This window comes from Ambystoma mexicanum, chromosome 9, assembly GCF_040938575.1.
Source record: "Ambystoma mexicanum isolate Mex_15411 chromosome 9, UKY_AmexF1_1, whole genome shotgun sequence".
Taxonomy (NCBI): Eukaryota; Metazoa; Chordata; class Amphibia; order Caudata; family Ambystomatidae; genus Ambystoma; species Ambystoma mexicanum.
Genome location: NC_090931.1, coordinates 325038778 through 325051252, shown reverse-complemented (window position 1 = coordinate 325051252; position 12475 = coordinate 325038778). Strand labels below are relative to the sequence as shown.

At 51.8% G+C, this 12475-nt stretch overlaps 1 protein-coding gene across 2 annotated transcripts in view; it reads right to left on the bottom strand.

Moving 5' to 3' along the window:
- SPNS2 (SPNS lysolipid transporter 2, sphingosine-1-phosphate) overlaps window positions 1–12475 on the bottom strand; it is a 467335-nt gene that overhangs the window by 224599 nt on the left and 230261 nt on the right. For both annotated transcript variants that reach the window (XM_069614731.1, XM_069614732.1), the window contains exon 3: window positions 5345–5481. In XM_069614731.1, coding sequence (XP_069470832.1) covers window positions 5345–5481 — 137 coding nt within the window. The remainder of the gene's footprint in view (window positions 1–5344; window positions 5482–12475) is intronic.

The window sequence follows — 12475 nt, the reverse complement described above, 5'->3', positions numbered from 1 at the left end:
GGCAGGGAGGCCTGGCACACAGCTTAGTTTCCTTTCCCTGGAGTAGCCCGAGCACAGAGCTCAGGGAGCTGAGAAGATGAGAGAGCAGGCAGGGAGGCCTGGCACCGAAAGGAAGCAGGTGTTCCTATTATTAAGATGGAACCCTTCACAATCTTGCCGACTAAATGCTGGCACGCTGCATTTTAAAAGATATGGGTGGTATAATGGATTTGACCCACCCCTTGGTTTTGGATCTGATGGAGCGTGGTGTAAAATGAATTTCTGAAACAAGGAAAGGGGGTGCTTTCAAAAAATGAGGATAGAAATGGGGACCACTTTAGTATGAGAGTGGCACCTCTGCCTCGAATCCACAGAAGCAAATTCTGTGCGACTGGAGGCTTTCCTAGGGCGCCCCATTTTCTAGAACAGTCTCCTTGGTTACATGTGACCACCTGTCAGTGCCATACGCCATCTGGTTGCTTCCTCCCCTTGCTGGAGTGGTGCCCCCGCTCCAGGCACTGAAAGACATAGGGGAAGTCTTAAAGCTATAGCTGCCTAGATAACGAGCATCATGACTGTCGCTCCTTTGATAGGTTGCTCCGGACATCACTGAGAACACCTGCCTGGCCAGTCCTAAGCATCAACTTTACCAGGCTTCTAGGCACAGATGCCTGGCCTGTGTTTTGCCTGTCTCTTATGAATGGAGAAAATAAAGCTATAGTCAGGTTGCTTGATTATGTGGTTTGTGTACTTTTAAAGTCATCCCTGAAAAGCAACATATTTTTTTAGCCCCATGAAGCCAAACAATCACAGACAGCAGTACCAACTAGAGCTATTTAGATATGAGGCCTAGACTGTAAATTGCAGACTGGGATCACATTCCGGCTTCAGTACTCAAGCACAGTGTGTGAGCCTGGGCAATCATTTAATTTTCATTGTTTCTTAATGGATACAATTGGGAGTCTCCGGAAGTGAGTCAGTTCTCACTGTGCAGAATTTTAAAAAACAAACTCATTCATGATTTACTAGGCCACAGTGTACCATTGCCAAAGTCAACAATTGCGGCATATGAACAGTGAACCTGTTTTCTTGTTGGAATGTTTTCCCCATACAAAGAAACATGTGCTGTTTCCAAATGTCTCCATGGTTTCAGTTGCTGTTACTTATGAGGATTTTTAATAAATAAAAAATGAGGCTATTGCCTCTAGTTATCCTTTTAATTGGTAGCAAAATGATCAGCACCTGTCAGCGCCCACACCCCGCCTAATCCTTTGTTCCTCTCTTCTGTCCAGAGGCGTGGCTAGGGGAAGGCTGAGGGGGCTATAGCCCCAGGTCTTTTGGTTACAGCCGTGGATAGAAGCTCAGGGACTATAACCAAAAGGCTAGCTAGCCCAGAGTTCCGCCAGTCCCCACATTAGTGTAGCCCCGGATCTTTTCCAGACCTAGCAACACCCCGGCTTCTGCCGCATTCTCTGCTCGTGGCTTGTACCTAATCAGAGTCACCTTTCTCCTGCTGCATTTGATGAACACTCTGTGAGGCTCCGCTCAACAATAATGTCTGTAAACTTTGCCGAAGGGTGCGCTACCCCTTCAGCCCCGGGAACTTTGGATGGACCCTCACTGTGCTCGGGTCAGTAACTGGTTTCCTGGCCCTAGACCAAGCAGGAAGTTTTTTGTATGAGTATATGGTACTTATTTAATATATGCAACAATGAGTGTATTTATTCGTATGTTGTTTACAACTAAGATAAGGACTCTAGTGTGATTTAGTGCATTCAATTACACTGGTGTTCTGATCAAACATAGGAATTATGAAACAGGATATCTTAGCCTTTGCCCATCGCTCCACTGAATACCACTGTGCAGTTCAGCGTCAAGAGTTACCCACAAATATGCATCTACTTTATTTGGGACAGGGTTGGAAAAAAGACTGAGGCTATGGAGAGAAAGATATTTCAGCCCCCATGACTCCTGTGATTTACCAACTGGTTGCAAAGCGACAGGTCCACACTTTAGATTTGGGACACATCGTTCATGGAAGTAAAAATGGGACAAGAGCGTCTGGTCTCAGCCAGACCGGAAGTGGGTAGCCACTAAGAAGATGTGAGGCGCAGCATTGCAATATGTTGAAGTCTGCCTCGAACGCGGGGTGCACTCCTCCATAATTCACTGGGTGGATGAGCACAGCCCTAGTGTTTGCCCTTTTTCTGAGTGGATCTTTTAACTCTTTTTTTTCTGCTATCAAAGGCAGAAATATATATATATATATAACCCAAAGCCAGAAAGGACCTAATGAGCCCATTCCATTTTCCCACTCCACCGCCCCAATATGGCCTCCAGCATTACCCCTATTCAACTAGTGCTATTTCTCGTGGCATCATTGTCGGTTGTTTTCAATTAATACTGACTTCCTGTCTCCACCACTTGTGCTTGGAGTCTACTTTGCGCAGTTCTTTCCATAAAAGCAAATTCTGTAAGCGTACTTCTGACCTTTACCCTCCACCCCCCACTTCCTCCAGTCTCTTATGAGGACTTCAAACTGCAGCATCTCTCCTCCGAAAAGCCATTGCTGGCTTATTTAGGAATGTGTATATATCATTGAAACAAGAGGAGAAAAGGAGGAGCTCTGATTGTGAACTAGAACATTGGGAAGCCAGCCATTTTTCAGGGCCTGCTTGACTACAGAGGTCTTCTCCTCTGCGACACTGTAAACAGGTAATGCAATGGCCCAACCTTGTGGGACTTGTTTAGACGGCCACCGCAGGATGAAAGGCTGAGCGCCATCATGCTCCGGCTTTGAAGAGTGTGCTCTATGACCACCAGATCTAGACTCGTACCTGATTGTCTGGGTGCCCTTACAGGCTGCAAAGAACCGATGCATGGCAACAGAAACTTATGAAGCGACATTGTGTCTGTTCTACTCTCGCTTGTAGCAAGTGTCCGGAAGTCTGCTGAGAGAGTCTGTCTCTCCGAGGGCCCCAGGACACCGTAAAGTCCTTTAACAGAGATGGGCGGAGTGGCATGAGAGCAGGAAGTTGCTGGCCAACCAATACAATTCCTGATGAGTTCCAGCTGATGAGGGAATCGATATGAGTGTAACTGCTAGCCTGTAAGGAGTGCACTACTCTGCCAGCAATTCATCGGCGCAACACCATAAATCACAAGGAATGCATTACATGAAAACCTTCACATCCAGGAAGTCTACTACTTATAATGTATTATTATACATTCTCGTGAGCCCCAGAACTGACAGACCTTGTCAAATGACACCAGCATTTCAAATGGCACTTCGTTCTGTATCCAGATAGTCTTTAAACATCTGCCTTTTTAAAATCTGCCCTAAAAAGAAAATGTTTCACAAAACCTGCATCTGCGCCAGAAGATGAAAACGCCAGTGTTGGGAGAGCAGTCACTTTGATTGGTCTTGTGGTTTGCACATGGCCTTTATTGCTTGGGATCGAGACCTGGTCCCCAGTGTATGTACCACTGCACAACCCGCTCACCCGCCAGCCACTCTCACTCACCTGCACCCTGTCTTTTGCAAACGCACCAGGGTCTGACTCGCCCATCTGCACCGCTCACTGTCTGTATAATTTCTGTTTGAAATGATACCCCTATATACATGAAATACAATTAGAAGCCCACCGCACATGTGAAAGTATCCTGTCAAAAAAGACAGATCTGGGCCTCATAAGGTGGGAGGTGCAGTAAAAATGCGGTGGTAATGCTGTTACTGCCTCATGACCACATCACCCAACTACAAGTTTCACTGAGAGGTTGTGGTTTCACCTTCAGGTGAGAGCTGGAGGTAAAACCGTCGACTTTCCGTCACAATATTGCAATTTCTGAGGTGTTACCGCTGATGGTATTACCACCGGTGGTAATACCGCCCAAGTCCCCGATCAATGGGGACTAACGCAGCCAAACCGCCACTTCTAATACGGCGGTAATACTGCTGGACCAAGTGGCTGTAACGGTAATTCCGTTTGGGTGTTAGCTCGGCGGATTTACCGCTGAGAAACCACCAAACTTATGATGAGGCCAACAGTTAAAGTAAGAGTAAAAGGCGCTATAACTGAGATGGAGAACTGGCTCATGGACAACCAAGCACAAGTAGAGTGAGCATCAGAGGGCAACACTGAGGTCGCTCCCCCCGCCCCCATTCCATCAAGACTAATTCCTCTTCCAACCTTGAAAGGACTTGACACTCGTCAACTATCCAGCAATCCATAGCAACTGTCTTGGTGTACATCTCAGCAAGAAGAGTTGGTACGAGCCACCACTCACCAATCAAAGCAGGTTCTTATGTGCATAAATGACCAGTTTTTTTAAGAAGTGTGGTTGGCCTGTTTTTAAATGCTCCCAGTTTGGGCCTTTGCGGGTATTGAGGCACTGGGCGATACCGTGATTTGCCCACGATGACCCCACTCCAGCAGAGCCAGGATTAGAACTCAAGTCTTCTCCTTCAAGAGTTGACAATGAAGCCACTGGGCCCAGTGCCTCCCACCTACTGTTTGTGCCACCACCAGCGGTGTCCAGGCATTTGATGCCCATGGTGATAACGGCATGGGTGCGATCCTTCCACCCCAGTGAATGGCATGCCTGTTGGTGCAGGCGACGCTGGCACAGAGGGAAACCTGGCATTGCTATAGTCAGAGTTGTCAATAACTGGAGCATGACTGGCATGCAGGGGGGCACCATTCCATCCTGGAAAGGTAATGGCAAAACAAATCGAAAGTCAATAATTGATCATGTTGGAAAAGTGTTTGCTATATTAGCAGCTGAGGGCGGCGGCGGACTCATACAAGAACGGTTCTGCTGTTCAAATGCACTGGGTGAGTGCATCAGGTCGACGGGTAGGGTAAGAAGGAGGAATTGGGCAAGATGGGGCGTGGATGGAAGAGAAAGCCACGGCGCGGGAGCAAGCGGGCACGGGAGAGAATGGGGACGTTGAGAGAAAAGTGGAAGAGAGGAGGCAGGCCTGAAATGAGAGGGAACCTGAAGAAAGGTGGTCACGGAGGCACAGCAAAGAGTCGGTATCGAGGGGGCGGGGCCTGGAATACCATGGGCGCTGGGTAAATGGTCAGGGAAGTCAGAACATGAAGTTGCTGGTGGAGAGAGTAGAACTGATCTGAATACAAGGGCCTGGCAAAGTGATCAAGCACACAGGCAGACAGGGTGATCAAGGTCACAAGACTTTACTTCCTGTGATGTCAAAGGTGCGCCACATCACTTTCGGATACGATAAGGGTCACGTTCAAAATAAGTTGGACAGGCCTGAGTTAGGCCTTCACACCTTCCATTATATGGACGATGAAGGCCACACGGGGATGCATGTGGTGTCGCGTGACGTAGAAGCTCTTACCTGCTTCGTGATGAAGGAACTGGAGAAGGTCACCGCGGACCAGAAGAAGATGCCGCAGCTGAGGATGATCTTCCTGTTGAAGCGATCGCCAAGGTAACCGAAGATGGGGGCTGCCACCATGAAACTGCAGATAAAAACTGTAGAGGGAAGAAGAGAACAGGGAAAATCAGTCGAGTAGTGATATATACCGATCCTGCCCGACAGGTCCCCTGGAGACCCCGCCTACTTAAACAGACATGCAACAAATGGACTTCTCAAAGTGCAAGGCATGATGGGCCTTAAAGTACTCTGTAGGCATCAGGTGCATTGGGCGTTCAGAGGGCAGAGCTTGGCCACCATAAAGGACATTGTGGAGCTAAAGTAGGGGGGTGAGCATGGCATTGTTTCACTCCCGTACCCATATTTCGCAGTCACACCTGCCGCACTGGGCAGCCCTGAGCCCTCAGCTCTGGCATGCGTTCACACAGATGCTGTCTTCATGTCATGTTGTGGTGTCTATCTTCTAACTACAGTCATCAAAGGCTCCTGGCACGGAAGTCTCAGGGCACTCGTGTCCAGAGTATGAATTACATAAGTGAATACGTGCCATAGATTGTTACAGCTGGTGAAATACAATGAAGTACTGATGTGGCCAGGAGGGACACACCATTGAGGGGTATGAGGCCAGGGATGGGAGAATGAGGGACACACCATTGAGGGGTATGAGGCCAGGGATGGGAGAATTAGGGACATGCCATTGAGGGGTATGAGGCCAGGGATGGGAGAATTAGGGACATGCCATTGAGGGGTATGAGGCCAGGGATGGGAGAATGAGGGACACACCATTGAGGGGTATGAGGCCAGGGATGGGAGAATGAGGGACACACCATTGAGGGGTATGAGGCCAGGGATGGGAGAATTAGGGACATGCCATTGAGGGGTATGAGGCCAGGGATGGGAGAATTAGGGACATGCCATTGAGGGGTATGAGGCCAGGGATGGGAGAATGAGGGACATGCCATTGAGGGGTATGAGGCCAGGGATGGGAGAATGAGGGACACACCATTGAGGGGTATGAGGCCAGGGATGGGAGAATTAGGGACATGCCATTGAGGGGTATGAGGCCAGGGATGGGAGAATGAGGGACACACCATTGAGGGGTATGAGGCCAGGGATGGGAGAATGAGGGACATGCCATTGAGGGGTATGAGGCCAGGGATGGGAGAATGAGGGACATGCCATTGAGGGGTATGAGGCCAGGGATGGGAGAAGGAGGCACACGCCATTGAAGTGTATGAGGCCAGTGATGGGAGAATGAAGGACACGCCATTGAGGGGTATGAGGCCAGTGGTGGGAGAATGAGGGACACACCATTGAGGGTATGAGGCCAGGGATGGGAGAATGAGGGACACGCCATTGAAGTGCATGAGGCCAGTGATGGGAGAATGAGGCACACGCTATTGAGGGGTATGAGGCCAGTGATGGGAGAATGAGCGACACGCTATTGAGGGGTATGAGGCCAGTGATGGGAGAATGAGGGGCATGCTATTGAGGGGTATAAGGCCAGGGATGGGAGAATGAGGGACACACCATTGAGGGGTATGAGGCCAGGGATGGGAGAATGAGGGACACGCTATTGAAGTGCATGAGGCCAGTGATGGGAGAATGAGGGATACGCCATTGAGGGGTATGAGGCCAGGGATTGGAGAATGAGGGACACGCTATTGAGGGGTATGAGGCCAGGGATGGGAGAATGAGGGACACGCCATTGAAGTGCATGAGGGTAGTGATGGGAGAATGAGGGACACGCTATTGAGGGCTATGAGGTCAGGGATGGGAGAATGAGGGACATGCCATTGAGGGGTATGAAGCCAGGATGGGAGAATGAGGGACATGCCACTGAGGGGTATGAGGCCAGGGATGGGAGAAGAAGGCACACGCCATTGAAGTGTATGAGGGTAGTGATGGAAATATGAGGGACACGCCATTGAAGTGCATGAGGCCAGTGATGGGAGAATGATGGACACGCAATTGAGGGGTATGAGGCCAGTGGTGGGAGAATGAGGGATACACCATTGAGGGTATGAGGCCAGTGATGGGAGAATGAGGGACACGCCATTGAAGTGCATGAGGCCAGTGATGGGAGAATGAGGCACACGCTATTGAGGGGTATGAGGCCAGTGATGGGAGAATGAGCGACACGCTATTGAGGGGTATGAGGCCAGTGATGGGAGAATGAGGGGCACGCTAATGAGGGGTATGAGGCCAGGGATGGGAGAATGAGGGACACACCATTGAGGGGTATGAGGCCAGGGATGGGAGAATGAGGGGCACGCTATTGAAGTGCATGAGGCCAGTGATGGGAGAATGAGGGATACGCCATTGAGGGGTATGAGGCCAGGGATTGGAGAATGAGGGACACGCTATTGAGGGGTATGAGGCCAGGGATTGGGAGAATGAGGGACACGCCATTGAAGTGCATGAGGGTAGTGATGGGAGAATGAGGGACACGCTATTGAGGGCTATGAGATCAGGGATGGGAGAATGAGGGACATGCCATTGAGGGGTATGAAGCCAGGGATGGGAGAATGAGGGACATGCCACTGAGGGGTATGAGGCCAGGGATGGGAGAAGAAGGCACACGCCATTGAAGTGTATGAGGCCAGGGATGGGAGAATGAGGGACATGCCATTGAGGGGTATGAGGCCAGGGATGGGAGAAGAAGGCACATGCCATTGAAGTGTATGAGGCCAGTGATGGGAGAATGAGGGACACGCCATTGGGGGGGTATGATGCCAGTGATGGGAGAATGAGGGACACGCCATTGAAGTGCATGAGGCCAGTGAGGGGAGAATGAGGGGAATGCCTTTGAGGGGTATGAGTCCATTGATGGGAGCATCAGGGACGCGCCGTTGAGGGGTATGAGGCCAGGGATGGGAGAAGAAGGCACACGCCATTGAAGTGTATGAGGCCAGTGATGGCAGAATGAGGGACACGCCATTGAAGTGCATGAGGCCAGTGAGGGGAGAATGAGGGACATGCCTTTGAGGGGTATGAGGCCATTGATGGGAGCATCAGGGACGCGCCATTGAGGGGTATGGGGCCAGTTGTGGGAGAATGAGTGATACGACATTGAGGGGCATAAGGCCAGTGATGGGAGAATGAGGGACACGCTATTGAGGGCTATGAGGTCAGGGATGGGAGAATGAGGGACATGCCATTGAGGGGTATGAAGCCAGGGATGGGAGAATGAGGGACATGCCACTGAGGGGTATGAGGCCAGGGATGGGAGAAGAAGGCACACGCCATTGAAGTGTATGAGGCCAGGGATGGGAGAATGAGGGACATGCCATTGAGGGGTATGAGGCCAGGGATGGGAGTAGAAGGCACACGCCATTGAAGTGTATGAGGCCAGTGATGGGAGAATGAGGGACACGCCATTGAAGTGCATGAGGCCAGTGATGGGAGAATGAGGGACACGCCATTGGGGGGTATGATGCCAGTGATGGGAGAATTAGGGACACGCCATTGAAGTGCATGAGGCCAGTGAGGGGAGAATGAGGGGCATGCCTTTGAGGGGTATGAGTCCATTGATGGGAGCATCAGGGACGCGCCATTGAGGGGTATGAGGCCAGGGATGGGAGAAGAAGGCACACGCCATTGAAGTGCATGAGGCCAGTGATGGGAGAATGAGGGACACACCATTGAGGGGTTTGAGCTCAATGATGGGAGAATGAGGGACACACCATTGAGGGGTATGATGCCAGTGATGGGAGAATGAGGGACACGCCATTCAAGTGCATGAGGCCAGTGAGGGGAGAATGAGGGACATGCCTTTGAGGGGTATGAGGCCATTGATGGGAGCATCAGGGACGCGCCATTGAGGGGTACGAGGCCAGTTGTGGGAGAATGAGTGATACGACATTGAGGGGTATAAGGCCAGTGATGGGAGAATGAGGGACACGCCATTGAGGGGTATGAGGCCAGTGATGGGAGAAGGAAGGACACACCATTGAGGTGTATGAGGCCAGTGATGGGAGAATGAGGGACACGCCATTGAAGTGTATGAGGCCAGTGATGGGAGAATGAGGGACACGTCATTGAGGGGTATGAGGCCTGGGATGGGAGAATGAGGGGTATGAGGCCAGGGATGGGAGAATGAGGGACACGCCATGGAAGTGCATGAGGCCAGAGATGGGAGAATGAGGGACACGCTATTGTGGGGTATGAGGCCAGGGATGGGCGAATAGGGGAAAACAACATTGAGGGGTATGAGGCCAGGGATGGGAGAATGAGGGACATGACATTGAGGGGTATGAGGCCAGGGATGGGAGAAGGAGGCACACACCATTGAAGTGCATGAGGCCAGTGATGGGAGAATGAGGGACACACCATTGAGGGGTATGAGGCCAGTGATGGGAGAATGAGGGACACGCCATTGAAGTGCATGAGGCCAGAGAGGGAAGAATGAGGGACACACCATTGAGGGGTATGAGGCCAGGGATGGGAGAATAAGGGACATGCCATTGAGGGGTATGAGGTCAGGGATGGGAGAAGGAGGCACACACCACTGAAGTGCATGAGCCAGTGATGGGAGAATGAGGGACACACCATTGAGGGGTATGAGGCCAGTGATGGGAGAATGAGGGACACGCCATTGAAGTGCATGAGGCCAGTGATGGGAGAATGAGGGACACGCTATTGAGGGGTATGAGGCCAGGGATGGGAGAATGAGGGACACGCCATTGAGGGGTATGAGGCCAGGGATGGGAGAATGAGGGACATGCCATTGAGGGGTATGAGGCCAGGGATGGGAGAAGAAGGCACACGCCATTGAAGTGTATGAGGCCAGTGATGGGAGAATGAGGGACACGCCATTGAAGTGCATGAGGCCAGTGATGGGAGAATGAAGGACACACCACTGAGGTGTATGAGGCCAGGGATTGGAGAATGAGGGACAAGCTATTGAGGGGTATGAGGCCAGGGATGGGAGAATGAGGGACACGCCATTGAAGTGCATGAGGGTAGTGATGGGAGAATGAGGGACATGCTATTGAGGTGTATGAGGCCAGGGATAGGAGAATGAGGGACATGCCATTGAGGGGTATGAGGCCAGGGATGGGAGAATGAGGGACATGCCACTGAGGGGTATGAGGCCAGGGATGGGAGAAGAAGGCACACGCCATTGAAGTGTATGAGGCCAGGGATGAAAGAATGAGGGACATGCCATTGAGGGATATGAGGCCAGGGATGGGAGAATAAGGCACACGCCATTGAAGTGTATGAGGCCAGTGATGGGAGAATGAGGGACACGACATAGATGTGTATGAGGCCAGTGATGGGAGAATGAGGGACACGCCTTGAGGGGTATGAGGCCAGTGATGGGAGAATGAGGGACACGCCATTGAGGGGTATGAGGCCAGGCATGGGAGAATGAGGGACACGCCATTGAGGGGTATGAGGCCAGGCATGGGAGAATGAGGGACATGCCATTGAGGGGTATGAGGCCAGGCATGGGAGAATGAGGGACACGCCATTGAGGGGTATGAGGCCAGTGATGGGAGAATGAGGGACACGCCATTGGGGGGTATGATGCCAGTGATGGGAGAATTAGGGACACGCCATTGAAGTGCATGAGGCCAGTGAGGGGAGAATGAGGGGCATGCCTTTGAGGGGTATGAGTCCATTGATGGGAGCATCAGGGACGCGCCATTGAGGGGTATGAGGCCAGGGATGGGAGAAGAAGGCACACGCCATTGAAGTGCATGAGGCCAGTGATGGGAGAATGAGGGACACACCATTGAGGGGTTTGAGCTCAATGATGGGAGAATGAGGGACACACCATTGAGGGGTATGATGCCAGTGATGGGAGAATGAGGGACACGCCATTCAAGTGCATGAGGCCAGTGAGGGGAGAATGAGGGACATGCCTTTGAGGGGTATGAGGCCATTGATGGGAGCATCAGGGACGCGCCATTGAGGGGTACGAGGCCAGTTGTGGGAGAATGAGTGATACGACATTGAGGGGTATAAGGCCAGTGATGGGAGAATGAGGGACACGCCATTGAGGGGTATGAGGCCAGTGATGGGAGAAGGAAGGACACACCATTGAGGTGTATGAGGCCAGTGATGGGAGAATGAGGGACACGCCATTGAAGTGTATGAGGCCAGTGATGGGAGAATGAGGGACACGTCATTGAGGGGTATGAGGCCTGGGATGGGAGAATGAGGGGTATGAGGCCAGGGATGGGAGAATGAGGGACACGCCATGGAAGTGCATGAGGCCAGAGATGGGAGAATGAGGGACACGCTATTGTGGGGTATGAGGCCAGGGATGGGCGAATAGGGGAAAACAACATTGAGGGGTATGAGGCCAGGGATGGGAGAATGAGGGACATGACATTGAGGGGTATGAGGCCAGGGATGGGAGAAGGAGGCACACACCATTGAAGTGCATGAGGCCAGTGATGGGAGAATGAGGGACACACCATTGAGGGGTATGAGGCCAGTGATGGGAGAATGAGGGACACGCCATTGAAGTGCATGAGGCCAGAGAGGGAAGAATGAGGGACACACCATTGAGGGGTATGAGGCCAGGGATGGGAGAATAAGGGACATGCCATTGAGGGGTATGAGGTCAGGGATGGGAGAAGGAGGCACACACCACTGAAGTGCATGAGCCAGTGATGGGAGAATGAGGGACACACCATTGAGGGGTATGAGGCCAGTGATGGGAGAATGAGGGACACGCCATTGAAGTGCATGAGGCCAGTGATGGGAGAATGAGGGACACGCTATTGAGGGGTATGAGGCCAGGGATGGGAGAATGAGGGACACGCCATTGAGGGGTATGAGGCCAGGGATGGGAGAATGAGGGACATGCCATTGAGGGGTATGAGGCCAGGGATGGGAGAAGAAGGCACACGCCATTGAAGTGTATGAGGCCAGTGATGGGAGAATGAGGGACACGCCATTGAAGTGCATGAGGCCAGTGATGGGAGAATGAGGGACACGCCATTGAGGGGTATGAGGCCAGGCATGGGAGAATGAGGGACATGCCATTGAGGGGTATGAGGCCAGGGATGGGAGAAGGCGGCACACACCATTGAGGGGTATGAGGCCAGTGATGGGAGAAGGAGGGACACGCCATTG